The following is a 27,643-nucleotide window of genomic DNA, read 5'->3' as shown; positions in this document are numbered from 1 at the left end:
AAAAGATGTACCTTTTAATTTCTTTATTAAGATGACATCCATGTCCCTTGAGACTTTTGGGGATGACAATCATTTGCTCATCACACAAGAACATACACTCACTGAAATCACATCATGGGACAAAGGTGGGAGACACTTCCTCATTTCACATTTTCCAAATGAGCTATTTTGCAAACTGATCATTAGAACCACATACATTATAAGGATTTTTGACAGGAATTTATTCAAACTCTAGGAAGAAGCTAAAGGGAAGTAGCAGTTCGTATTCAACTATGGTTGTCTACTGTTGAGTTTAAAAAGATAGCCATGGCCAAATTGTTTAGACATTAGAATTCAGCAAGCTTCTCAGTATCTAAGATGAAGATAACAAGTGAAACTGGTTTTTTGTTTGTTTGCTTTCTTTTTTCTTCTTTAACATCTTTGAGTATAACTGCTTTATAATGGTGTGTCAGTTTCTGCTTTAAAGCAAAGTGAATCAGTTATACATATACATATATCCCCATATCTCCTCCCTCTTGCATCTCCCTCCCACCCTCCCTATCCCACCCCTCTAGGTGGTCACAAAGCACTGAGCTGATCTCCCTGTGCTATGCGGCTGCTTCCCACTAGCTATCTGTTTTACATTTGGTAGTGTATATATGTCCATGCCACTCTCTCACTTCATCCCAGCTTACCCTTCCCCCTCCCCGTGTCCTCAAGTCCATTCTCTACATCTGTGTCTTTATTCCTGTTCTGCCCCTAGGTTTTTCAGAACCTTTTTTTTTTTTTAGATTCCATACATATGTGTTAGCATATGGTATTTGTTTTTCTCTTTCTGACTTACTTCACTCTGTATGACAGACTCTAGGTCCATCCACCTCACTACAAATAACTCAGTTTCGTTTCTTTTTATGGCTGAGTAATATTCCATTGTATATATGTGCCACATCTTCTTTATCCATTCATCTGTCGATGGACACTTAGGTTGCTTCCATGTCCTGGCTATTGTAAATAGTGCTGCAATGAACATTGTGGTACATGACTCTTTTTGAATTATGGTTTTCTCTGGGTATATGCCCAGTAGTGGGATTGCTGGGTCATCCCATTCTTCTTTAGATTCTTTTCCCACATAGGTTATTACAGAATAATGAGTAGAGTTCCCTGTACTATACAGTAGGTCCTTGTTGATTATCTATTTTATATATAGTAGTGTATATATGTTAATCCCAAACTCCTAATTTATTCCTCCCCAAGAGTGACTTTTTTAAGTGAAGAATAGAGTTTTGTATTATGAAGCCAAAAGCTCACTTAGAATAGAAGCCCCAGCTATGGCCTTTATTTGTATTATAGCAAGTATTTCATCAGCTCTAAGGTATTGGGAATTTCCTCATCAAATATTTATTGTGAATCAATCAGTGCTGAGCTCTGAACTAAATGTTGGCAGTAAAGAAGTTAGAAAATAATGAAGGGAAATAGACAAGTGAATTAGCAATACACTCACAATTTATTAAATGCCATGACAGAAGTGATACTAGGAGTAATTGGAGCCTGGAAAAGAGGCATCAAACATACCATGGGGAGGGAAATGGTCAGTGAAGGATTTTGGGAGGAAGTGATACGTGACGATGGCCTCAAAAGATGCATCCATGTCAGTCATCTTTCAAGGATGACTCAGAAATAGAAGAACAGCATTCTGGCAGAAATAACCATAACAGAAAAAAGAGGCACAAAAGGACATGGTATATGAGGAGGAAATTCCAACAATCTGGTGTATTAGTGGTGCATTATAGTAGCAAGAGACGGGGCTAGAGAGGTAGGTGGGGCCTAGACCCTGGAAAGCCTCATGAGGATCACCATATACACTACAATGTCTCTGTTTCTAAGACGCATGATTTTTTTTCCACTTCAATTCTTCTGAAATCAGAGTGCATACAATTACTGTTGGAAGAGACTTGCCAGTTGCCAGCCAAGGGAGTAAGAGGCAATGAAACAAATACTACCTATTCATGTGAGAAATTGACCATGCTGACTATTTCATCCAGTTGGATCATTTTTTTTCCTCCCAATGACACGGAAGTGGTAGCACAAAAGTGAAGTTGCTCTATGTACAAAAGGTTGCTTCGGATACTTGGCAACATAATTACAGTAGGAAGAAATTATCTAAATTCTTTAGGAATAGAACATAAAATTCCAAGGACTGTTAGAGAAAGATAAAGGGGGTTGAGCAAAGAAAGAGGCATGTGTAAATATGACCCAGATAAGGAATGCTCAGCATCGGTGGAAGACCCAGGAGGTACAGTGTCAAGACAGTGAAGGAACAGAGTGTTTCGAGAAGGAATGAGGGATCAGCTTTGTCCACCAGATAGAGAGGTCCAGGCAGGTGATGGCCCATTAATGACCTCAGCAAGGCAGAAAGCTGGTTACAGCTAGGAGGTCTCTGGGAGCTAAACAACCGGGGGCAGCAAAGGTAGGTAACTCTTTTTAAAAATCTAGATGCAAAAGAGAAACAACAGAAGTGAAAAGTAACTAGAAGGAAAATACAGGAAAGATTAAGCATGGTTAGAAGCTTAGGGTAAGGACCCAAGAGGGTAAATAATGAAGATACATATATGGGAGGGAGAAATAATGAAATGCCAGCCCAGAGGAGGCAGTAAGGGTCATGGGGACAAGTAAATGGATTGTCTTGAACATTCTCTGAAACTGGAGCAGAGGTGGTAAGGATAATTGTGAAACATTTGATAGATATGTGGGGATCTGAGTGAGAGCGTACCTGATGTCTTCAATTTTCTTGGGAAGGAAAGTGAACTGTGTTACAGAGCCCAGTGAGAGTTGGAGAGCTAGAACACAGCTTTCCTGCCCTCCACCTGCACACCTAACCAGAAGTCAGAGGGCAAAGGCGTGTAGATAATCTACTGTGTAGAGATGAGCCTTCCGGGACATGCACGAGGCAGACAAAAGTGAAGAAAAGGAATGCCTAGCCCAGGGGATAAGCTGATGTGGAAGACGGTATGCAAACATGGCCACGATAAACTTCTTCTCTCTTTCTACGTGGGCCCCTGTGCAATGTGACTCTGCCACTCTGCCCAGGAAGAAGTGGAAATCTATTTTCCTAGCCTTGAATCTGGGTTGGCTCGTGACTTGCTCATACTTAGAGAATGTGCTGGAAGTGAGGTTCTGTAACATGTGCGCCAAGGCCTCAGGAGGCCTTACAGATTTTCCTCTCACCCTCTTGAAATACTAGCTGCCACGTAAGGACATCTTCTTGAGGATGAAACATCATGCGGACAAGGGGGCCCAGCCAGGCATGTGACGAGGCCACCTTGGGCCATTTAAGCCCCGGTCAATCAGCCAGATGACTCAAGCCACACAAGTGACCCGGGCAAGACCAGTCGCTGTTTTAAGGCATTACATTTGGGAGAGGTTTGTTAGGCGGCCAGAGACAGCTGCTACAGCTGGAGAGCACGGCCCTTACAGGAGGACGAGCTGAGCACATTCCAGCTCCTCTCAGCCCAGTGATGCTGGGTTACATAGTGATCCTGCTGTGGGTTTCTTCCTTGTTTTGTAAACATTTTATTGAAGTTAGAAGCATAACAAATATATTTGTTTTCACCAGCAGGATTATTACTTTATTCACATCTGTGCTAATGAAAGCTGTGGAACATTCCTAGACCCACACTGCTCTCTGTGCACTGAACCATAACAAATACTTTTAAATTAAAAATATATTCTAGATCCATGGTTGTTAGGGGCTCAGGAGGGGAAGAGGAATGAATATGTGGAACACAAGGGATTTTTTAGACCAGTGAAACTATTCTGTGTGATACTGTAATGGAAGATACATGACCTGCTGCATTGGTTAAAACCCAAGGAACTGGACAACACAAAGAGTGGGCCCTAGTGTAAACCACAGACTTTTTTAAAAAATAAATTTATTTATTTTTGGCTGTGTTGGGTCTTTGTTGCTGCGAGCGGGCTTTCTCTAGTTGCGGCGAGCGGGGGCTACTCTTTGTTGCGGTGCATGGGCTTCTCACTGCAGTGGCTTCTCTTGTTGCAGAGCATGGGCTCTAGGCACGTGGGCTTCAGTAGTTGTGGCATGTGGGCTCAGTAGTTGTGGTGCACGGGCTTAGTTGCTCCGTGGCATGTGGGATCTTCCCGGACCAGGGCTTGAACCCGTGTCCCCTGCATTGGCAGGAGGATTCTTAACCACTGCCCCACCAGGGAAGCCCCTAAACCACGGACTTTTAATGTTGTATCCATACTGGCTCATCAGTTGCAACAAATGTGCCACACTAATATAAGATGTTCATAATAGGGGGAATTATGATCAGGGGAAAGAGGAGATGTATGGGAACTGTCCGTACTGTCTGATCAGTTTTCTGTAAACCTAAAAACTGCTCTACAAAATCAAGTCCATTAATGCATTCTAGCTTTTCAAGAAACAATTCTTAAAGGCAAGCTAAACCAAACCAAACAACAGGTGATACCAGGAGAGTGGGGTTCCCTAGGAACCCTCAAGAGAATTCTATAATTTTTTCTTTTAATGTGAGGTTTACCATACTCAAAAACATAGTTTTCTTTTGTAGTAGCCTACAAATAAAACAATAATGTACAAATATTCCATATTTTGCCTCGAGAAAAATATAACAACATTAAAGAACAAGTGAGAAATTACGATACGAGTAAGGAGCTTATCGGAGTGCCACTCACCTCCAAGGAAAAGAGTGAAAACGTCACCACGCTGCTTTTGAAGCGTAGTCATGAAACCTAGGGGATCTTTTTGTAATTTCAGGGCTTCTCCAAAGTAAGGGAGCCAGCCTTTTATCAATGGAGGTTCACCAGGTCTCCTATAGGAAAAAAAAAAAAAAAAAAAAGAGAGAGAAACTAAATTAAATCATTCTTATTTTAATACCTGTGGGTCATTAATCCAGTCTAGAAGTAGACTGGATGAATTGTACAGTTTTTTCTCAGTTCTTTTATTCAATGATTCCTATATAATCATAGACATGTATTTATTGAGCCCCTCCAGTGTGTGTGGCTCTGGGGCAGACAGTTCAATTTACAATTTTTGGTGAGCAAATTTTGTGAGAAATTGTGTCTTGTAAGGCCCAAATGGTTGGCTGAAATGACAGACACATTCAGTAAACATTTTGTGTTTGAGCGCTCTTGCTGTGCTCTGGGGGGTCAGATGTCAGGTAGTTTAGTTGCCAAAGTAAAGCTCTTTGTTATCAGATTTCAACTAGACTGGAATTACATAATTAGAAGAGGAGAAATTATTAATCTTGAAAAATCTTTTATGCTGTTGAGAACAATAAGAACTTCAACATTATTTCCATGAAGGGTGTTTTGTTATATTCTTTTATGAAGATTTTTATTCAAACTCCAAATAAATAGGAATATTTGTTAAATTTTACAAGATAACTTTTTTTAACCTATGAAGTGTGTTCAGTGAAACACTGAAATACTGTGAATTAAAAACCAAGTTTCTTCTTTTTTGACCTATAATCCTAGCAAAACTGGACTTCCAGTTTTGGAAATTTCTTCCTTGGGACTTCCCCGGTGGCGCAGTGGTTAAGAATCCGCCTGCCAATGCAGGGGACACAGGTTCGAGCCCTGGTCCGGGAAGATCCCACATGCCATGGAGCAACTAAGCCCGTGCGCCACAACTACTGAGCCTGTGCTCTAGAGCCCGTGCTCCGCAACAAGAGAAGCCACCCCAATGAGAAGCCCGTGCACCACAACCAAGAGTAGCCCCTGCTCACCACAGCTAGAAAAAGCCTGAGTGCAGCAACGAAGACCCAACGCAGCCAAAAAATAAAATAAAATAAAATATTTCTTCCTAGTCATTTATTTGGTGAACTCAATCTGATTTAAAGTTTAAAAAAAAGATCCAAAGCCATTTTATCCTAGAAGGGATTAAAACAAATATTCAAGAGAACTCTGATGATTCTCTATCCCATCTGTGAAGATGACTTATACTACACACAGTACAACCCATTTTGATTAATCACAAGATATTACAAGCTCAGATCTAATCAAAGATCAAGATTATGTTCATACTCAGCATGGAATTCTATGTAGCTAGATTAACCCTATCAGAAGCTTTTATTTTCCCACAACCCAACATGGTAGAATTAAAGTTGAAAGAAAAAAAAAAAAGAAATATCAGATTTTTCAGGGGAAAAATAACTGAAACAAAATAAATCCAAGGTGTGATAGAAATAAAGGAAATCAGTATCAAAACTTTGCTTTCTGTTTTTAGAGGACAGTTTATCTTTATACTAATTTACAAAATATATGCTCTTGTTTAAATACATATACTTAGAATAGGAAGACAGGAAACATTGCATAGAAATGTGTATCTTATTCTTCACCCCACTCCCCATGATTTTCTTGAATGCAACTTGAGCAATGAAGACTTGCTTTTTTGAGAAATATAAAAGTGTACCAAGAAAACACTGCAACAGTTAATTTTAGGTCCAAAGATTAATAAATGAGAAAAGACTACACATATGACTGGAGAGTAGATCCCCGGCCATAGCATGTAGGCTCTTCACCAATGACTCTTCCAAAATCTGCAAGTGATCTAGTTCACAAAATTTCCTTTCAAGATATGAACTCTCTTCCGTGGCCTACTTTTACTCTGTTTTGTTTAATAGTTACTTGAATGTTGCATTGTGACAAAGATTTTGAAAGGCTCTTTGTCATATCATTATTTAATGCAACTAATTTCATCCTCTGTGCTCTGTCATGTGGTCCAAAGTTGTATTCTTCACGGGGTTTCCGAGGGGGTAAAGAATGGAGCTCAGAAATCCAGGGGGATATGAACTTAACATTCAAAGTGAGGGAAACACATTAGGAAACCATTTTATTGTTACAAAGATGAAAGGGTCATCATTCCTTTCAGCTGTGCTCATTCTGGCAGAAATAAGCCTCAAACTATTAAACACCATGTCACAACTGTGCATATTTTCAGGAAAAAATATAGTGCTAGTTCAACTTACGACCCATGGAAGAATCAGATAACAGAAATCTGTCTTCATCAGTGTATTTGTAAAAATTATTTAGGGAGGAAAGACATCACCATAATGATCCAGAAAGGCCTGCTGACACCTGGCACAGCACAAATACTGCTATTTGTCTCTCTCATGCTCTGTGACTTTGAAAATGAAATACCGACTGCTCACTGCTGAGTGAAGGGATGGGATGCTTAACGCTTATCGGTGATGCTCCAGTTCCATAGCTTCAGAGGAGCAGGTCATGAAACAATGGAGGGTAACTAAAAAACTCCCCCAAAATCAATGGTCCATATCCCTCTTTTTCCCACTCAAACAATATACACTTCCTCAAATATCCTCTTTACTATTTAACAGACCACAAGGACATATCCTGTAAATTATACAAATTAAAGCTTACAAAGGTTCTCAATGACTAAACCCATGTCCTATGCATAGACCACTGCATCACTGCTCACAAGGTCTTCCTTACACGTTGTAGGACACATCTTAAAGTTTATGCAAAGTGTCAAGTACGGTCCAAACTTATCTGGAAGCAAAAAGTGGAGAAGAATCTAAATACATCAAATAGCTATAAAATATAAAAGACATTTTAGACATTTTCCTTTGGTGAAAAAGAAGCACATAAAAGTTAAGAGTGGACCGACACAGAATACTTGGTTTCTAATGATATATGAAGTTCGTCTTTATGCTACACCTTTCGTTAAATAAACAGGTAGAAGATCTGACCTGTCACACATTGTTCCCCTAGACATTTAAAGCCCAACACTTTCCAAAGCAATCTATACTTGGCAAAGTAATTTCTTTTCCATTTTTCCCACGATCCTTCTAGGCTAGGAATCCCAGTGATTGAAATAACCTCCTAAGCAAGTAGGAAGCCACCTTGATACATGCACAGCAATCCAGGAAAAATAAAATTACGTGTTGATTAAAAATTTATAAAGACAATATATTCGTATCAGGTCACCTAATATCTACAATGTTACCTTAATAATTTTTTATTTTTCCTAATGAATAAAGATTTTCTTTGTGTGGGTGGTTAAAATTTCAGAAACTACACAACTGAAGGGCATTGCAGTAACCGAAGATAACACTGACCTTTGGAACAAACTTTGCTGTTGAGTAAGGCACTTTTGAAGCTGCTCTGTTTTATGCTTCCTTGACTTACTCTGGAAGCTACTTAACTGGAAATGTCATTTGCCTTATAGTGTCTCTTAGAACTGTATTCTTGAAGTATCCTCTATGACTCCACTATTTTTTGGCTCCAATGGGGGCACTGGGATGCCTAAAAATGTTCCCACAACTCTGGAGAGTTAAGAATCAACATGCTCTTCAGGATACTGGGGAGAGGGGCCCTCACTGCAGGGGGGGGGAAGGAAGGTTCCTAAAGAGGAGTGGACGGAAGACGTGTCTGAGCCTTGGCGTCCTAGCAGCCTCAGCAAGCGCCCAGGTGGAGCCAAGGAAGCATAGAAACACATGCATTGCTCCCTCTGGAAACTAGGTGAGTGACAACCAACTGGAGCACTTCAGTAAGGGATACAAAGGAGGAGGACCACTCCCAAAACCCTAGCCAGGAGGCACCCCCAGGAAGCAAAGATGAACAGCATGAACATCTGTACAACAGGACTCACCAGATCAACAGAAAGGAAGAGGAAGAGAGAATCCCAAATCTCATTTAATCTTTGTATAAAAGAGACCAAGTTTTAAACAAGAAGTGACTGAGCAACTTCTTACTGCAAATATTCAGTGTTTTCTGCCATCAGCAGAAAAGAGGGGCTTGGAAATTTGAGTTCAGTTATAAAGAATTAAAGTTACATTTCTGCACATCTGACTTGTCCTGGGAAACTTTAAATCCCAATGCTAGCTATGTGTAGATAGATGCTCAGTTTCTTCCCCTGAATGTGAATAATAATATTCAATTTAGAGATTTACCAATCAGGCTGAGACAGAGTATTTGAAAGTAGCTGGTACACAGAGCAGGGTTAGTTTTCTTGTTATTGGTAGATTGCAAGCAGTGCCTGGAAGTGGTTTTGCTCAGCCTGGACTCTTTGGTTTGTCAACCCTCCCTGCTTATCTATACCTTCCATGGAGTTGCTCAGGGTTGAAGCATGGACTTCCCTACCCTTCCAATCAATGGCTAAATGAAGTTGTTAAATGCCCGGATATACAAAGACTCAATACCTTCAGGTGAACAGGCCCGAAGTCTCCGCAAAGAGCTGACTTTCTCAAGGAAAGAATGATCATTATTCAGAACAGCTTCACCAGGTGTGTGTTTGCTTATGATGAGGTTCTCTGGACATGACGTTAATGAAATTTCTCTGCATAAGATGCAAACAGGAATTTGGGGGGTGGGCATTAAGGAGCAAGAGAAATAAAGGAAGTGGAAGGACAGGGGAAAAAATAGCGAGGTCACATCATGCTAAGCTGTGACTCCGAGAAGGACCATGACAGGATGAACGGCACGGCAGGGTAGGTTGCTTACAGGAACAGATGTGACCAATCTTCAACTCTAAGAAGTTGTTTGCTGGCCTGGGAGCCACATGGCCTTTTTCATCTGCAAACATTCATTATGAGTCTGTTAGACACACCACATAAACTTGTGTCAACGACAGCTGAAAAAGTTGAGTTCGGGCAGCGTCCAGCTGAGGGACTCTACTGGGTGGGGGGAAACGGTCAAGTGCATGTGCAGGAGGCAAACATAGTGGGAAGACTGTGAGCCAGAGAGCATCAGCTCCTCGTCGTGCTTTGTAAAGAACCCTTTGGGTATTAAAAGGATGAAAACCCAAGCTGCAGGCTGGAACAACAATCTTTGCAAAACACACTTCTAATTAAGGACTAGTATCCAACATGTACAAAGAACTCTTAAAACTCAACCATAAGAAAAAAAATTAAAAATGGGCAAAAGATTTGAACAGACATCAAGGAAGATATGCAGATGGCAAATACGCAGATGAAATGCTCCACGTTATATGTTATCAGGGAATTGCAAATTAAAACAACGAGATACCACTACACTCATATTAGAATGGCTAAACTCAAAACATGGACAGGCCCAAATCCTGACAAGGATGTGGAGCAACAGGAACTCTCATTGTTGGTGGGAATGCAAAACGGTACAGCCACTTTGGAAGAGAGTTGACTGTTTCTTGTAAAACTAAACATAATACCATACAACCCAGCAATTATGATCCTTGGTATTTACCCAAGTGAGTTGAAATTTTGTGTCTACACAAAAAACTTGCATGTAAATGTTTTCAGCAAATTTTTCTTAACTGCCAAAACTTGAGAGCAATAAAGATGTCCTTTTTTTTAATAATCCAATTTTTTATTATTTATTTATTTTTGGCTGTGCTGGGTCTTCATTGCTGCACACAGGCTTTCTCTAGTTCCGGCAAGCGGGGGCTACTCTTCGCTGTGGTGCATGGGCTTCTCATTGCGGTGGCTTCTCTTGCTGCGGAGCACGGGCTCTAGGTGCCTGGCCTTCAGTAGTTGCAGCACGCGGGCTCAGTAGTTGTGGCGTGTGGGCTCAGTAGTTGTGGCGCACGGGCTTAGTTGCTCCTTGGCATGTGGAATCTTCCCGGACCAGGGGTCAAACTGGAGTCCCCTGCAGTGGCAGGTGGATTCTTAACCACTGTGCCACCAGGGAAGTCCTAAGATGTCTTTAAACTGGTGAATGGATAAGCAAACTTCTATATAAGTCTACATAGTGGAATATTATTTAGCTATAAAATGAAATAGCTATCATGTTCTAACAAGACTTGGAGGAACCTTAACTACATATTGCTAAGTGAAAGGAGTCAATCTGAAAAGGCTACATACATTATGATTACAATCATATGAACTGGAAACAGTAAAACTATGGAGCTTGTTAAAAGATCAGTAGTTGCTTGTCGTTAGGGGAGAAGGAAAGCAGAATGAACAGGTTGAACACAGGATCTTTAGGGCAGTAAAACTATTCTATATGTCACTGTAATGGTGGATACATGTCATTATACATTTATCAAAACCCACATAATGTACAACACAAAAAGTGAACCCCAATGTAAACTTTACGACTCTAGTTAATAGTAATGAATCAATGTTGAGTCAATTGTAACAAATGTACCATACTGATGCAAGATGTTAATAAGATGGAAAACTATGTTGTTGGGAGGATCAGGAGAAGGTCTGGGGAACTCTGCAATTTCCTCTCATTTTTTTTTGTAAACCTCAAACTGCCGTAAAAAAGAAAGCATATATATAATGAATTTTAAGCAGGAAACATATATCAGTTTCCATTTTTTAAAAAAGATAAAGAGATTTTTACAAAAGACAGGCAATTCTAGATTTTAGGATTGGTCAGTATGTAAATCGGTACAATCTGCAACTTTTTTTTTTTAAGAGTGAAGAGTTCTAGAAACCAAAAAGTGAGAATATCTACTGTGGATTATCCTCAACCATGTTAGGTCCATTTCTCGCTATGACCTCATAAGGAGCCATTGTAATGGAATTCCAAGCACCTATTTAAGATCCTGCCTGGACTAAGTTTTTTTGTATCTTTTAGCTCAGGAAGCTGGTTTTCAGTGACCTGAGGGACTTTGACCAAAGTGTTCCTTCCTTGGCATTGTAGGGTTTTTGACTATTTTGTTTGCTATTATTCTTGGCACTTTTCCTTTACTCTTTTTGATTTTTCTCATTTTTTTCTTTATTTCTTTTTCTCATTTGTCTTTTTTCTTTACTCTTTACTGTTTTTCCCATTTTTTCTTTATTCATTTTTCTCACTTCAACAAGTTTGTTAATATTTGGTGTTTGTGTATCTTCATTTTTGTCTGGCCCTGTGCTTTGGTTCTATTATAAAGATCAGTTTTTCAGGTAGGCTTTGGAAGTGATTTTCTTTTGAGGTGATTTGGATCAAGCTTTTCACCAGCTTTTCTCAATTTTAAGCTGACCTTGGGGCACTTTGTCTATGCAGTAAAAGGCAATCCGCTGCAAGGCCTCTTGCCTCCATCTCTGCCAAGGAGGAGGATGAGACCCATGTGGGCAGTGACCACCGACACGGATACCTTCACCAAGGTGAGGTGGCCCCAGCACATCCTGATCGGGAAAGAGGTGGCCGTGAAGATCATTAACAAGAGCCAGCAGAACTCCTCGGGGCTCCAGAGACGATCCCACAAAGTCAAGATAATGAAGGCCTTGGGTCACCCCAACATGATGAAATTATACGAAGTGATGGAGACGGAGGAAACACTCTACCCTGTCGTGGAGTATGCTGGCGAAGGTGAGATGTTCCATTACCTGGTGGATCATGGCAGCATGAAAGAGAAAGAGGCCCCAGGGAAATTCTGGCAGAGAATGTCCACTGTACAGTATTGCAGCCAGAAAATCCACCCTGGGTGCTGACTTGAACGTCAAGGTTGCAGACTTTGGCTTCAGTCACGAATTCACCTTTGGCAGTAAGTGGGATACCCTGTGTGTGCCAGCCCCCCACCCCCTTGCGCTGTCAAGGCCAAAAGTAAGATGGCCTCAAGGTGGATGTGTGGAGCCCGAGTCATCCTATAAATACACTGGTCACTGATCCCCGCCTTTTGATGGGCAGAACTTAAAGGGACAGGAAGAACAGGTACTGAGTGGGATCCACCATATTTCCTTCTACGTGTCCACTGAATGTGAAAACCTGCTCAAGAAATTTCTCACCCTCAACTCCAGCAAGGGAGGCACTTTTTAGAGCAAATCACGAAAGTTCCCTGGAAGCCTGCAGCATAAGAAGGTGAGGAGCTGAATTGTATGGAGTGACTCCCTGACTACAAAGTCCCTGGTGGGCTGAGCTGGTGGTGTCCACGTCTCCACAGTGCGAAGAAGGGTGAGCGGCAGTGACACGATGTGAAGGTCTCCACCCTGAGTCCTTATCCACAGACAGAGACACTCACCTCAGCGTCCATCAGTACTTCTCAGAGAAATTCGTGCGCAGTACACCTTTAAGTGAATAAAGCAGTTAAGTAACCACAGGCACAACGGAATAATATTATTTTCCTTAAAGAAAATATGGGAATATAAATGCAAAGACTCTAGTATGCTTTAAGATGTTAATGGCCATTATTTTGGTGTGGCGAAATTATAGGGTTTTGGCCCTCTGGTCATCTGACTTGCATGACAAAAACATACTGCTTTTGAAGATTATTTGTCATTGATTTTGTAGGATGTCTTTCAACCTGGGTTGTCTGATGTTTTCACATGATTAGACTGAGGTTGTTAACATTTTTGGAAAGAATCCCACCGAAGTGTGCCCTTCTCAGTGTATTGTTTGGAAATTTAAAGAAGATGCTATTTTAGTGTGAACATGAAAGGCAGGTACAGAGGGCACTGTCTCCTAAACAGCAGTCGATGGCAAAAGCTCTATAAATCAATCAAAGGCTGATTCTAAAAATGAGCGCGATGTTTCCAAGGTTGGGGAGCGGCGCGGCAGCCTGAGGTCCGCCCTGAGGATGCACACACGCCCTGCCACAAACAACCACACTCCAAAAAGGAAGAGCAGACCCTGGGGGTCAGACTCTGTAACTGTACAAAGCGTGGACACACTGTGCCACCCGGATCTCCCATTACTTCTTCCAGGGTCCAGGCAACCTGCAAACGGGGCAGGCAGAGTTGGTTTCCGTGACAGCCACGGGAGGGCGGGGTGCTCGTCACAACTGGGGTTGCAGCTGCTGGGCTGTGACAACCTGACTCTTCAAGGCTTTGCAGGAAGAAGCCTTGTGGCACAGAGGGCACTGTCTCTACCCCCCTCACAAGACTCCAGTGCATCTCATGCGCACAGTTAGGGAACAGGTTAATTGTTTCCCCTTGTGAATGATAAATCGTATATGCTTTAGGACTCTTGATTCATATGCTGTACATGTATGATCTGCTTAATATTTGTTTACTGCAAGAATCAGACCTCCTGTAATCTCTTTTCAGGATGAACGTTAATCCAACTCTGTCTAGAAAAATTATACAATTCATTACCATAAATAATCTCCATTGTACCCTGTGCTTAATCTTCATTTTTTCCCCAGTCCTATAATCTTGCAAATCCACTGGTGCTGTGTGATTGGCACCTGGTGTTCACACAACCTCTGCCTCACAAAAAATACATGAAAAATTCCTGGATAAAAATGCCACTTTTCAGTCGATCAATGATTCTATTCTCTGCTCTTTGGTAACTTCTGTACCACTCTACGAAGATCTGTTAACTTTGGCAGTCAGAAACAAGACCTTTACTCCTGAAATGTTTTGGCTCTATCAGGATGGCAATTGACTTAAAACTTGACTTAATTTCCCAGTAGCAAAGATATTCACCATTCAAGCACTTTTGATCAAAGCATTAAATGTAATGGCAATGTAAAAGCAAGCAATGCTTAATGGTTACAAATTTCTCCATTATCGGCATGGAATCAGAGCAAAACTAATATGAACATAACTAAATGTATCTTCACACCCTAGAGCATAACTCTTCAAGCCATATTCCAGTTGAATCTTTAACTGTCAGTTCATCTATGCAATTGTGTGGTCTGAACAAAGCTTTGTCTGTACAATGTGCCTTCTAAACTCTATTCCATTAGCAGATTTATACTAATGCCTTGATCAAGTGAGTGATTTGTAGATGCTTCTTTGGCTAAGAAGCCAAACCACATCCGTGTAGGATTTTACTCTGAGAGGTCTATGATTGAGGGTTTTTTTGTTTGTTTGTTTGTTTGCTGTGAGGAATGCCCAGGTTGGCACCATGGAATAATAATGTCAAGGCATATTTTATAAAACTATCATTTAAAACTTAATTGAGTCTCAAGCAGGCTTCATAATGACCACAATACTGGAATATCATTTCTTTATAAACTTGACCTTGGGCTAAGTAGGGCATAGGTCCAGCCCTCATCTGTTCTTGTGTTCGCTGCTATACAATAACTCCTGATTAATCTCGCTACACTGTGTAGATCTGGGTCAGATCTGGGTCTCTGCAAAGTACCACCAGTTTGGTGACTTTAGCCAATTTGCTTAACTTATCTGTGCCTCAGGTTCCTCATCTGTAAAATGGACATTCTACCACTGTACTTTCCTCATATGAGAATTAAATAAGTTAGTGCACGTAAAGAACTGAAGACAATGCCTTCACATAGTAAACACTAAGTGTTAGCTGCTATCATCATTATCATCATCATTATCACCACCACCGTCTTCACATTACTACTGGGGATCATCTAAAATATAAATCTAATCACGGGTCTCTCCTTATTTCTCTTTCCTAAAAGTTTTCAATAGAGTACCAATTTTTAAGACATTTTTTCATTTGCTAGCATACTTCCTTTATTTGCCTGATTTGGATTTTAGTTTAGGGCTGCCATATATGATTTGGTGGTAAGGAAATGGGGCGCCAGAATCACCTTCCTACATTTTTCCGGGCTTTATATTCTCTGAATGAACACACTCAAAAGAACAAAAGTGGGGCTTCCCTGGTGGCGCAGCGGTTGAGAATCTGCCTGCTAATGCAGGGGACACAGGTTCGAGCCCTGGTCTGGGAGGATCCCACATGCCGCGGAGCGACTAGGCCCGTGAGCCACAATTGCTGAGCCTGCGCGTCTGGAGCCTGTGCTCCGCAACGGGAGAGGCCGCGATAGTGAGAGGCCCGCGCACCGCGATGAAGAGTGGCCCCCGCTTGCCGCAACTAGAGAAAGCCCTCGCACAGAAACGAAGACCCAACACAGCCATAAATAAATAAATAAATAAATAAATATTATTTAAAAAAAAAAAAAAAAAAAGAACAAAAGTGGCTCAGAAGAGCCCTGGATCTTAGGAGGAAGCCAGTCAAGAATGTTTAAATGGCCTAGGCAATTCTAAAAGAGGGAAATCGGTTCATAATGGAAAGTTATTTCAAGTCCTTAATTAAAATAGAAAACCATGCAACCGAATTTGTAATTTCTGAGATGATCAGTTGCTAATTTATTTTACAGACAGGATTTGATTGGACTCCATGGAGGAGATATCAATTCCATTAACTCATCATTTCTTACATTTGATTAAATCATTTGATTTTGAAACATTTAATAAAAAGTCAGAACCCACAGTTTTGTGGAAACTAAATTATAACAGAGGACTAGCCCAGAGAGCCTGGGTAATGACAATATAGAGATCAATGCCAACAATATATAAATGCATAGTCAAGTTATCAAATGAAATTTCATCAATACAAGCCTATGAAGAAACCAAGTTCCAAATTCTGAAGGCCAACACTAAAATAATCAAGCCCAGCATATCAGAACCATAGGAAAGGTAATTCAAGGGTATTCTGGTTTGCTGAGGTGGGAAGCTAATGAAAAGCCTGAGGACCATATGCTACATCTGCTGCATAATGCAATAATTCAGAACCATATTATAATATTGGGTAAAACATTAACATAGCAAAAGCTAATAGTATCTCTACATTTGTAATACAGCACACAGCACTGAGAAAGGCAACATTTTGCTCTTGTCATGCATTAGAGGGCTTTTAGAAAGGGAAAATACCATTCTTTTCCAAATACTGGTTCCTGACTTTGGCTGGTGATTTTAAGTCACTGCATAAAAGGAATGTATGACTATTCCAGGAACTCCATCATCACTAATATTAGAACATGGGACACAGAAGACATATACAGATCATTTAGATACAGACAATTCTAAAGTTGTCTTGAAAAGTCTAAATTTCTATTAAAGATAACCTTCTACATATTTTAAACATAATTATTGCAGTGTCCTTTGCTCACTTTTCTCCCTCTTATGTGCACCCTCCCACTTGTTTTGTGAAATCAATTTTCAGTGTTTTTACCATGATCATTACTTAGGTAGTGTTCAATTGCTTTGTTTCTGTGTTTGCCTTGTTTTCTGTGTACCCATCACTAATTCTTATCAATCTCTTTCAGTCCTCTCTAAAATCGCTCTCAATATGGTTAGACATATGGTCCTGTAATTTTCATATAGCTCCTCTCTTATTTTCCATCAACTTTTATTTTGCTCCACTCAACAAGAGCCTTTCTTGACTTTATCCCTTCCAGAAATTATTTTATTTCTACCTTAGATTTCTAATTTCCAAGAGGTCTTTTGTGCTCTCTGCTTATACTTTATACAAATTACATTCCATTCTTGTTTTATAAATGCAATTTCTTCTCCTATGTTTCTAAGACGATTAAACATAGTTTTTTGAGGATTTTTTCTGTGCTCAAATTGTCTGTTTCCTCTCTTTTCTTTCTGTTTCTGTGTCATAGTTTCTCTCTTTCATGATAGAAGCTTCCTTCAATGTCTCATGATCTTAGCTTTCTCTCACATTTGAAGACAAGGCTGTGTGCGTGTTGGGGAGGCTGGTGGACTTCACCATATCATGATTGGAAAGGGGCCTCATCATTTTAATGAGCTACCTCTCTTTACCAGTTACCTGGATGAGGCTGTATCTTTTAAGAATTCTAATTTTGCTTTAGGGACTTTGGGAATAGGACATAGTGTACAAATATATGCAAATACATTTCCTATAAATAGTTAACATTAACCAATTTTGAATTTGTCTTAATTCTAATTTTTTTGGAGATTATTGCCAAAGTCATTTGGAGTAATGTTTGCAGATAAAAAATCTTAGAGTTCATTTCTATTTATGGAGGTGAGAATAAATAGACAATATATCAAAAAGTCAGAAAAGAGGAAAAGATGATGGGGTGTAGAGTTATGCAAGGTTTCAGTTGAAATTCCAGGATGAAATAAGCGATTTTATTAGTTCTCTGTATTGTTCCCAAAATTACTCTAACACTCCCATAAGTTATATTATCTTGTTTCCGGGGCTGTGAGGATTAGGGAGAATTGGCAGGGAGAACTGAGGTACAGATAGACTCTTCTCTTTCATTTGAGGAAGCGTGTGTGTGTGTGTGTGTGTGTGTGTGTGTAGGTGTGCACGCACACATGTAACTGTATTTTGAACTAGGACCTGACCAAAGTGATGCCAATGTCAGTAATACATTAATCCTTTCCACAGACCACCCATCAGAAGGCAAATGTGTTAACTCTCAGTAGAATAAAAAGCATTTAAAAAAAAGCAAAGACTCCAATCTCTCTCTTCTAGTTCCTCAGATACTTCCTTATCCCTCTTCAGAAAGAAGTGGATTTTGGATGTTGACAGAACACTTATGCATCTATAGAAGATGTTTTTTTCTCCTCTATAAACAGGGAACAAACTGAAAAAACAGAAGCCACTATTAGATTTGTAAATGACCACTCTACTGCTTTGAGAGCTTACAGGTAACTCCTCAAAACACTAATTTAATGATTGTTAATGACCATTTAAAATTCATTCTGCTTCTTTCCAAGAATTAAAAATTCCACCCCATTATTTTCAAAGGATTTTATTTCAAAGTATGAATATGAAAGAAACAAGCAGTTTGTGTGTGTGTGTGTGTGTGTGTGTGTGTGTGTGTATATACATACATACGTACATGCTTGTGGCATGCAAAGTCCCTTGAAAATTTGGAACAAATATATTAAGAAATCTTATAACTCTGTAGTAAGAAGACAATCCAATAAAAAATGGGCAAAAGATTTGAATAGACACTTCACCAAAAAAATATACAAATGTCCCATAAACTCATGAAAAAATGCTCAACATCACTAATCTTTAGGGAAATGCAAATTAAAAACTAAAATGAGATACTACTACTCACTTACTAAAATGGCTAAAATCAAGAAGAATGACTGTAGCAAGTGTTGGCAAGAATGAGGAAGAACTGGAATGCTCATACACTGCTGGTGGGAATATAAAATACTATAATCACTTTGTAAAAGTGCTGAGCAGTTTCTTATAATGTTAAATACACACTAACAATACGATCCAGCAATTCCACTCCTAGGCATCTCTCTCTACCTAAGAGAAATGAAAATATGTGTCCACACAAAGACTTGTATGTGAATGTTCGTAGGCACATTCATCATAATTGCCCCAAATTAAAAACAATTCAAATGTCAGTCAACTAGTGAGTGGATAAACAAAAAGTAGTATATCCATATAATGGAATATTATTCAGCAGTAAAAAAGAAACAAATTACTGATGTATGGAACAAAATTGATAAACCTCAAAAGCATTATGCTAGGAGAAAGAAGCCAGACACACGATTCTATTTATAGGAAATTTCTAGAAAAGATAAAAATAGAGGCACAAGGCAGATCATTTCTCCCTTGTGGTTGATGGTAGGAGCAGGGATTAAATGTAAACAGACATAAGGAAACTTTCTGGATGATGAAAATGTTCTAAACTGGATTGTTGTGATGGTTGCACAACAGTATCAATTTACTAAAACTCATCAAATTGTACACTTAAAATGGACGAATCTCATGATATGTAAAGCATATCTCAATGAACCTGCTAAAAAAAAGGAGGCATCTTATATGATGAATTTCGTATTTCAATTGTCAGAAAAGTCTTTAAATGAAATATATCACACCAAAAATTATATTGATATTTAAATTTCTGTTATTAGGTAAAGAAAAAGCAAGGATCACTTAACAGAACTTAAGCATTCCATTTAAACTTAGATGTTGTGGGCAATTTTTGTACCACTTCTAAATATGAAGAAATATATTTTTATTTTCATGTTTTCTAAACAAAAAATCTCTTCTGTAATGATTTTGCTGAACACTCTCTATGACTTCTGCAAAATTCCATAAGTAAAACAGGGTCCTGAAACTGGAAGAGTTTTGGGAGGCTCATCATGTTTTACAAATAAAGAAACAGAATGAGAGAAGTAAAATAATTCTCCCCAAATCACATAGTAACAAAGTAACAAAAAAGATCAGGGACTAGGTCTCCTGACTCCCAATCCAATAACTTGTTTTTTTCTGACTACACTATCCAAGGGAAGACAGGCACATGTCAGGGTTAAGGGAGTACTGACTTTCTGAAATCAGATTTTTCTCTTTTCTGATATGTTTTTCACTTGCAAGTGAGCCCAGGGCTGATAGTGCTATAAAGTAAATAAACATAAGATGTTATCTCCCATAGGGCAACTTCTGTTTGTGGCTAAATGAGACAAGATGAAGAAGAAACACTTCAAATAAAAGACTCAGCTGGAGTAGCAGAGCAAAAGGGCCTGCTTAGCTTCAAAGGAAGTCTGACATATAGCCACTGTGCTTCATAAACTATAATGTAATAAACTTGCATGAACAAAAATCTCACTTCCATATTCAACACAGGTTACCTGAATGAGCCGTATGAGAGCTAATTTTTGGAAACAACATTAATTCTCTGGAAACAAAATGACCCACTTGATACCAGCCAGAGTGTGGTAGTCCAAGGGTTTCAAATCCTACATCCCATCCATACATTTCCTCCATCTCCAGATTCCAAGAGTTATCTCTATAAACTTCTCAAATTGAATCTTAGTTTAGTTTAATGTCTGGGTTTTAAAAAAACTCACCTCTGGTTGGTGGAAGTACAATAGGCATCTGAAGCAAAAGAAAAGATGAGGATATCTGTGTCTCAGAAAGTTTCAGCCTTTACTATCACCAACTCAGAGCTGCAGTATTTGTACCAAAGTGATGGCAACTAAAGGATTTGTGGCATCTAAGTTCTCAGAGACCATAACCAGCAGTATTTATCCAAAAAGCCTCAGGCAAACTAATTCTTAACAAAATCTCAGTAAAGCCCTGGACAAAGAGAATATGAGAACTTGATATTCCTTAAACATACATTTTAAAGGAAATAGCTTAAGAGCTGTGATAAATTGCAGTAGTGTTCAAAACATCCACTGCTCCTTCTTGTAGGAGCATTATTCATTGATGCCCCATGGATGCCAGGTTTAACCATGTGACTTTCATTAGCCAGCGATCTGTGAGCAGTGACACATGCCACTTCCCAGCAGAAGCTTTATGAGCTGTCACATGGCTCCACTATGTTCTCCTCCCATTGACACAAGTCAAAAAATGTCCCCTAGTGAACACTCTCCTTAAATCTGGAAACTCGAATGAAGGCAATGACTTATGGTGAGCATACAGGGTGAATAAGAAATAAATCTTTCAGTTGTAAGCCATTGAGTTATCTGTTACTGTAGTGTAACTGAGCCAAAGATGACTGAAACAAAAGTTAAACAGAAGAGATTTGTTTTGATTAACGAACTACACAGTACTTTGGAGACCTCAGGCTGATTACAAAATAAGAGTGCTGCCTACTATATATAAAATAGATAACTAATAAGAACCTGCCGTATAGCACAGGGAACTCTACTCAGTACTCTGTAATGGCCTATATGGGAAAATAATATAAAAAAAAGAGTGTGTGTATATATATATAAAACTGATTCACTTTGCTGTACACCTGAAACTAACACAACATTGTAAATCAACTATACTCCAATAAAAAATTTTTAAAAAGTGCTGCTATATATTCCCATCACCCTAGACCAATATTTTGCAAACATTTTTGATCCAATGTATATATTGTGATAGACTCTACATATACATTATAGATATATGAATATGTAGATGTAACTAAAAGTCATGAAACAATACTATGTGTGATGTACTCTGATATTTTCTCTTCTATTTTATTTTTTTAATGATTTTGGAACCCACTAAGTCCATTTCAAGTCCTATTAATGGGTCACAACCCATTATCCTAATTTCTACCCAGTGTTTACCTTGTTGGATTATCCCAAAATGTATATTCATATCATTTTTTTTTCTCCCAAATTTTAATCCAATAGTACTTGACTCTGGATTCACCACAGAATCACCAGGAATATATTTTTTTCATATACTGCTCCTCACCCTCAGAGATGGTGATTTATTTGGTATGGACTGGAAATTATTATTTTAACATTTGAGCATTCCTCAGTTCCTTTCTCAGAAGAAGGCAAGAAAAAGTGCCACTGTTGCCAAGCATGTCTAAGGCCTGGTGATGATGCATCTGAAGGGGCCTGTCCCTGGGAGAATCAGCAAGATTTTAACCTTTTGTTTTATATCCAAGTTATAGCTAGCTATAGAACAACTTTAAAATGAATTGTTGTAACATACATTTAATTATTAACTTCCATATAAATCACTGGGACATATATTTGTTTTACGTGAATACACTTGCTTTCATTCCTGAAAACCTGTCACCTTAATTTGGCCTCTGAGCCACAGAAGATCCTAAAATTCCTCTTATCTGGTCATATAGTTCCTTTTAGATGCCAATGATTTCAAATGAATTTTGGCTCTGTGTAGCCATCTCAATTAACCTGGGTCACCCATTCATCAATAGATCAATCAATTCATTAATTCAAACAATTACTGGGTACTCGATTTGTGTCAGATGCTGTTCTAGGTGACAAGGACACAAGGAAGAATAAGAGACACAGGATCTTCCCTAGGAGAACTCAGTGTTGTTGGAGGTGGGTGTTAGGTACAAACACAAAGATAACTAAGATACATCGTCATGACAATAATGAGAGGGCTTACAACGGATTATGTGCTCTACCTTGTAACTCACTTCTTAGTTTGATTTAGTTTCTCTAACAAACTTCTGTAATTCATTTTTCCTGTCATCACTCTGTTGAATTTAAAACCCTAGACCATGCATCTGCTCCTCTTCCCTCTGTATCTGGTCTCCATATACCCTCGCCAGAGGAATACTGTTACTCAACAGAAAGACGGTGATATTTAAGGATTGTATCCATCTTGGCCACGTAAAATTATGCTCAAATCCCCGCATGGGCGTGCAACTCCCAGAGTAGTTTATTCACAATCCTGCAGGATGTGTTCATATCCTTTCTCAACACATATCATTAACATATTATTTAACTTCAGTGCTTGTTAAGTGGTGCTTTGATGGCCCCTCTCTCATCGCTATCTCTGTATCTCTGTGAAGCAGGAACTTAGAATATTTGATTCATCCTGTTTTGTTCTGGCCTCTGCCAGTCACCGGCAACTTTGTAATAATTATTTTTCTTGTGATATAATATTCATATCACAAGAAGTTATGTTAAAGGTAGTTTAGTGAGAGGTGTGGGAATACTCTTCCTATGTCTGATCGAGAAGATACTATTACACCTTTTCTCAAAATTTAATTCCCCAAAATGCATATTGCAATTTCTGCTAAATGAGATATGGGACAGTCAAGTGATTAGTAAATTCCACACTCCAAAACCATCAACTGTCAGCCTTCCAAAGTGATCTGAGGTTTAAAAATATAGTATGAGTGGTACCTTCTTGCCAATAAGCATTAGCATCGGCCTTCCATGCCCACATGCTCTAGAATCTGCGCATATGTTTAAAATATAATTACTTTATATTTTGTTTAATTTCAAAATAAACAAGGACATAGCTAACAGAGGCTTCTAACAGTACTACTCCCCGAAGAAAGATATACGTTGGATGCTCAATATGGGTCAAGTTTATTCAGACCGTGTATCTGTCCCTAATAATAAAATGAAGCAAATAGATAAGACTAGATGTATTATTATAAACTGCCTTACTGTCCTAAAAATAATTAGAAACGAAGTCATAGATCATTCCTATATAGAAATATTTAATTCTTTATGCCACAGGTAAAATCATTTTCTAACATAGCCTGGCAAAGTTTTCTTAAGAGTTTAAATTATAATAGCTTCAAAATTTATTTTTTAATTTGGACTTTCTGAGAAACTTATAATTCAAAATGTAAACTAAGAGCAGCAGAAAATTTTCTATGTTTGGCCTTCACGGGGCCTTTCATCCAAGTAAATAAAAATGCCTTATTCTAGAGTATGCCTGGGAATTTCCTCTATAGAGCATGGTGCGGTTAGGCCAAGAAAAGGTCAATGATCTGTAGGACCTTTTACAATTTCCACCAGCTGTATAAAATGTAATTACAAATGCCAACTTCTTATATTATAAAAATATATAAAGGTGTATTTGATGGGGGAGATGGTGGGAGAAATGAGGATGAGAGGCTGAGACCACCCACAATGCCCTCTGATCATCTGAGCTTTGGGGTTTTCAGTGGTCCCTTAATGTCCAAAGCTCCCTGGCTCTTCTGAAATGGTTTCTGTCTCCTCTGACAGCACAGGGAAGATGTAGCTCATTCTTCCATTTTGCAGTTGGCAGATGGAGAGATCTTTCCCCTCAGGTTACTCTATTGCACTGCTTAACCCATAAGGTCCAGATGAAGGCTGAAGCTATTTCCACCAAATAAAATGGTACAGTTGGGGGCTTCCCTGGTGGCGCAGTGGTTGAGAATCTGCCTGCCAGTGCAGGGGACACGGCTTCGAGCCCTGGTCTAGGAAGATCCCATATGTCGCGGAGCGACTGGTCCCGTGAGCCGCAATTACTGAGCCTGCGCGTCTGGAGCCTGTGCTCCGCAACAGGAGAGGCTGCGATAGTGAGAGGTCCGCGCACCGCGATGAAAAGTGGCCCCCGCTTGCCGCAACTAGAAAAAGCCCTCGCACAGAAACAAAGACCCAACACAGCCATAAATAAATAAATAAATAAATGAAATTTAAAATGGTACAGTTGGAAGATAATCTGGGCAAAGAAGATGAACGTATTGAGTTTCTGGAATTTAAAACAAATGCTGCAGTGCTTCCCGAGAACCGAGGTTGCTGACCTTGGTGGCAAAGAGCACAGGGTCTGGAGCCTGACTATCTGGGTTTGACTCCTGGTTTCAATCTACTCGGTGTATTCTCTTGGGGCAAAACCTCTCTGTATCTTGGCTCCATTTTCTGCAAAGTAGGACTAATAATACCTCCTACCTTATTGGATGGTTGTGAAGATTCAATGGTGTATATCAATTATTTAGGGGCATTCAAGCTCAAAAGAAAGGCACTATCAATGATAACTATTATTGCAAAACACATACAATTTAACCTGAATATTAGCTGATGAGAATACTGAGACATAGACAGGCTGATGGCTTGCAATCATCCTAAAGTTACAAAGGCCCCCAAATATAAATCTAGGCCTTTTGACTCCTAGCCTACGATTTTTCCAAACTACTGGTATTCCAAACTTTAGTTCTTCAAAGACCACTGGCAAAATTTTTAGCTATATTCATTAAACACCCGCTCATACTATTTTCTTAATATCTGTCCTTAAAGGGACTCACTTCTTTTAAGTAAATAAATCACTACCATACAGAAAAAACAAAACACTGCTATTTTAAATTCTAGTTGGATATTCTCATCTGCTGAAAGCTCTAAGCCCAGAGCCTGTTCTTGGTTAAAAAGGAAGATTTAGCAAGTGTTTTGGGGAGCGGAGACTTGGTCTTGACTTAATGAGGGTTAAAGCAAACTGCAAAGGGGATAACTTTTTCACCAGATGATTTGACGCTGACATCCCACCCACAATGGTCTCCTGACCACGGTAGGCTCAGCGTACTTCGGGAAAAGCTGTCTACAGTGCGTCCTGGAGAAAGGTCCTGGGGCGCAAACACCAGAGGCAGAGAGGTCTCATTGCCAAGACATCAGTGAAGTTTCTGATTTATCACCATCTCTCAATAGGCTAGGTAAGAAAAGTGCTCTACATGAGGTCCCAAAATGAAAGATAAAGCTGTTTCAACAAACAAGAATTCACCGAAGAGATCAGAGAAAAAAAAAAGCCCAATCATACATGCCTTTCATACAGTATTCAGATTTTCTGTTTCTGAATGCCATTTATTGACATTAGGAAGTGTCCCTACTTGGTACTGTCAGTTTTATAATAAGGTAACTCACAACTGCAGTGTGATTGGGGACATCACTAAATTTTAAACCACCATAAACACATAAAACTTTAATTTTAAAACTCTCAAAACTGAAGGCAGGGCTTCCCTGGTGGCACAGTGGTTGAGAATCTGCCTGCCAATGCAGGGGACAAGGCTTCGAGCCCTGGTCTGGGAAGATCCCACATGCCGCGGAGCAACTAGGCCCGTGAGCCACGATTACTGAGCCTGTGCGTCTGGAGCCTGTGCTCCGCGACAAGAGAGGCCGCGACAGTGAGAGGCCCGCGCACCGCGATGAAGAGTGGCCCCCACTTGCTGCAACTAGAGAAAGCCCTCGCACAGAAACGAAGACCCAACACAGCCATAAATAAATAAATAAGTAAAAAAAAAACAAAAAAAACAAAAAACTGAAGGCAAATCATAAACAGTGATGAGGCAGATGAGTGGCACTCAGGAGCTGCCTGTGTCCATCACATCCCTGGGCCCAGAGCAGGGCAGGCTGCCTCAGTGCTCCTCGCTATTGAAAATTCTGACTACAAACATTTGGCTTTTGTAAAAAGCAGTGTGGAAAACAAAACCCAAGACAAAGCAAAGTGAGATCCCTTTGGTCAAGCTTCAATGACAGAAGGAAACAGATAAAACAAGTATCTAAATAATTTTTGGTGAAAGATTTAGTGTATTTTCCCCTTACCTTGTTAGCTTTGCCTTTTTTGTTTGTGAGACCTAGAACTAAAATTGGTTCTCTAGAAAAAGGTTTTAGTAATTTCCAGGATAAAATGCTGTGGCCAATTGGGATCCATTTTTCCTTGGGGGCAAAACTTTAATACTGGAGTATAAGGAGCCGGAGGTCCTCTCCAATTTTCCCAGAAGGAACTCCCAGCTTTCTCTCCACTGTTCTCCTGACTTTTTTTTTCCATATGTTCATTATACTTGACATGCAGTGTAAAAATTGTGTGTAATGTGGCAGATATTGCACTGCTCCATGACCTTCTTGTTGGAAAGGTCTTTTCTTCCGTCAGTGTCCAGCACTCACCAAATTCCTTGCAATTGTAGGAACTCAAAAATATATGTTTAAAGGAAAAGATGCCTAACTAACTAGGTTAGGTTTTAAAAATCTATATTCATTGTTGAGACATTATAAAAAGGAAATAAGAAGTCATCAGTAACCCAACCGTCCCAAAATACTATTACTAGCATCTTAATGTACGTCCCAAGGATGTTTTTTTACTAATATATACAGGCAATCCTTGCTTTTCACAGGAGTGAAGGACCATAAAACTATGCAAGATGAAACTGTGCAAAGTGATCTTAATAATCAATGGGGAAAATTATGATTATTCTGTGATCTTTAAAAGATTTTGCCAAAGCATTAAAATCTCTCTTACTGTTGGCTATAAATGTGTAGAGAAATGGAAAAAACAGTAAAGTTAATATTTACTTAGTACAGTGTAATTTAAAACCTCAGAACACTGAGAAGTAACTTTTTTTAACAAAGAAAAAAACCTAAGAGTAGTTTGAGCAGGGGTTGCTTTCTTCTTGTCATATAACTTATGATATGGAGTGAATACCTTTTCTATTCCTCAGCCAATTGTCACATTCCTTTCTAAGTCTGGATCAGCTTCCAACATTGTATTCTTTTGGCTTTCAGTGTTGGGAAATATCTCCAAGAGTTCCTTAAATGTGCAGTAAGTTATCTGTCGTGGTCGCTTCCCCTGGGAAATCACCCTTTGCATCACAACCGCCTTCCTCATTATGTTGGTAAGTTCCCTTCACTGAAGTCCCTCTGCTGCACATCTGGAGTCTTCAGAATGGCAGCAGTGCCCACATTCCCAGGGTCAGCTGCTTCTTCCACAACTCCATTTACCTTGGATTCCAATCTTACTTCGATCATGATCACTTTTTGTTTCTTTGCTGCACTTTCATCTTTTGTGGTCAACCCTCTCTTTCAAGCATCCAGTTTTTGATAGAGGTTTATCACTG

General features: G+C 39.4%; 1 protein-coding gene across 1 annotated transcript in view; it reads right to left on the bottom strand.

Annotated features, from left to right (window-relative positions):
- The window catches only part of LOC103014598 (cytochrome P450 7B1), a 190,535-nt gene that overhangs the window by 28,853 nt on the left and 134,039 nt on the right, over nt 1-27,643 (bottom strand). The window contains exon 2 of the mRNA XM_057531939.1: nt 4,687-4,823. Within this exon, the coding sequence (XP_057387922.1) occupies nt 4,687-4,823 (137 nt within the window). The remainder of the gene's footprint in view (nt 1-4,686; nt 4,824-27,643) is intronic.

This window comes from Balaenoptera acutorostrata, chromosome 17, assembly GCF_949987535.1.
Source record: "Balaenoptera acutorostrata chromosome 17, mBalAcu1.1, whole genome shotgun sequence".
Lineage (NCBI taxonomy): Eukaryota > Metazoa > Chordata > Mammalia > Artiodactyla > Balaenopteridae > Balaenoptera > Balaenoptera acutorostrata.
Note: the sequence above shows the minus strand (reverse complement) of the source record. Positions and strands in the feature narration are given on the sequence as shown.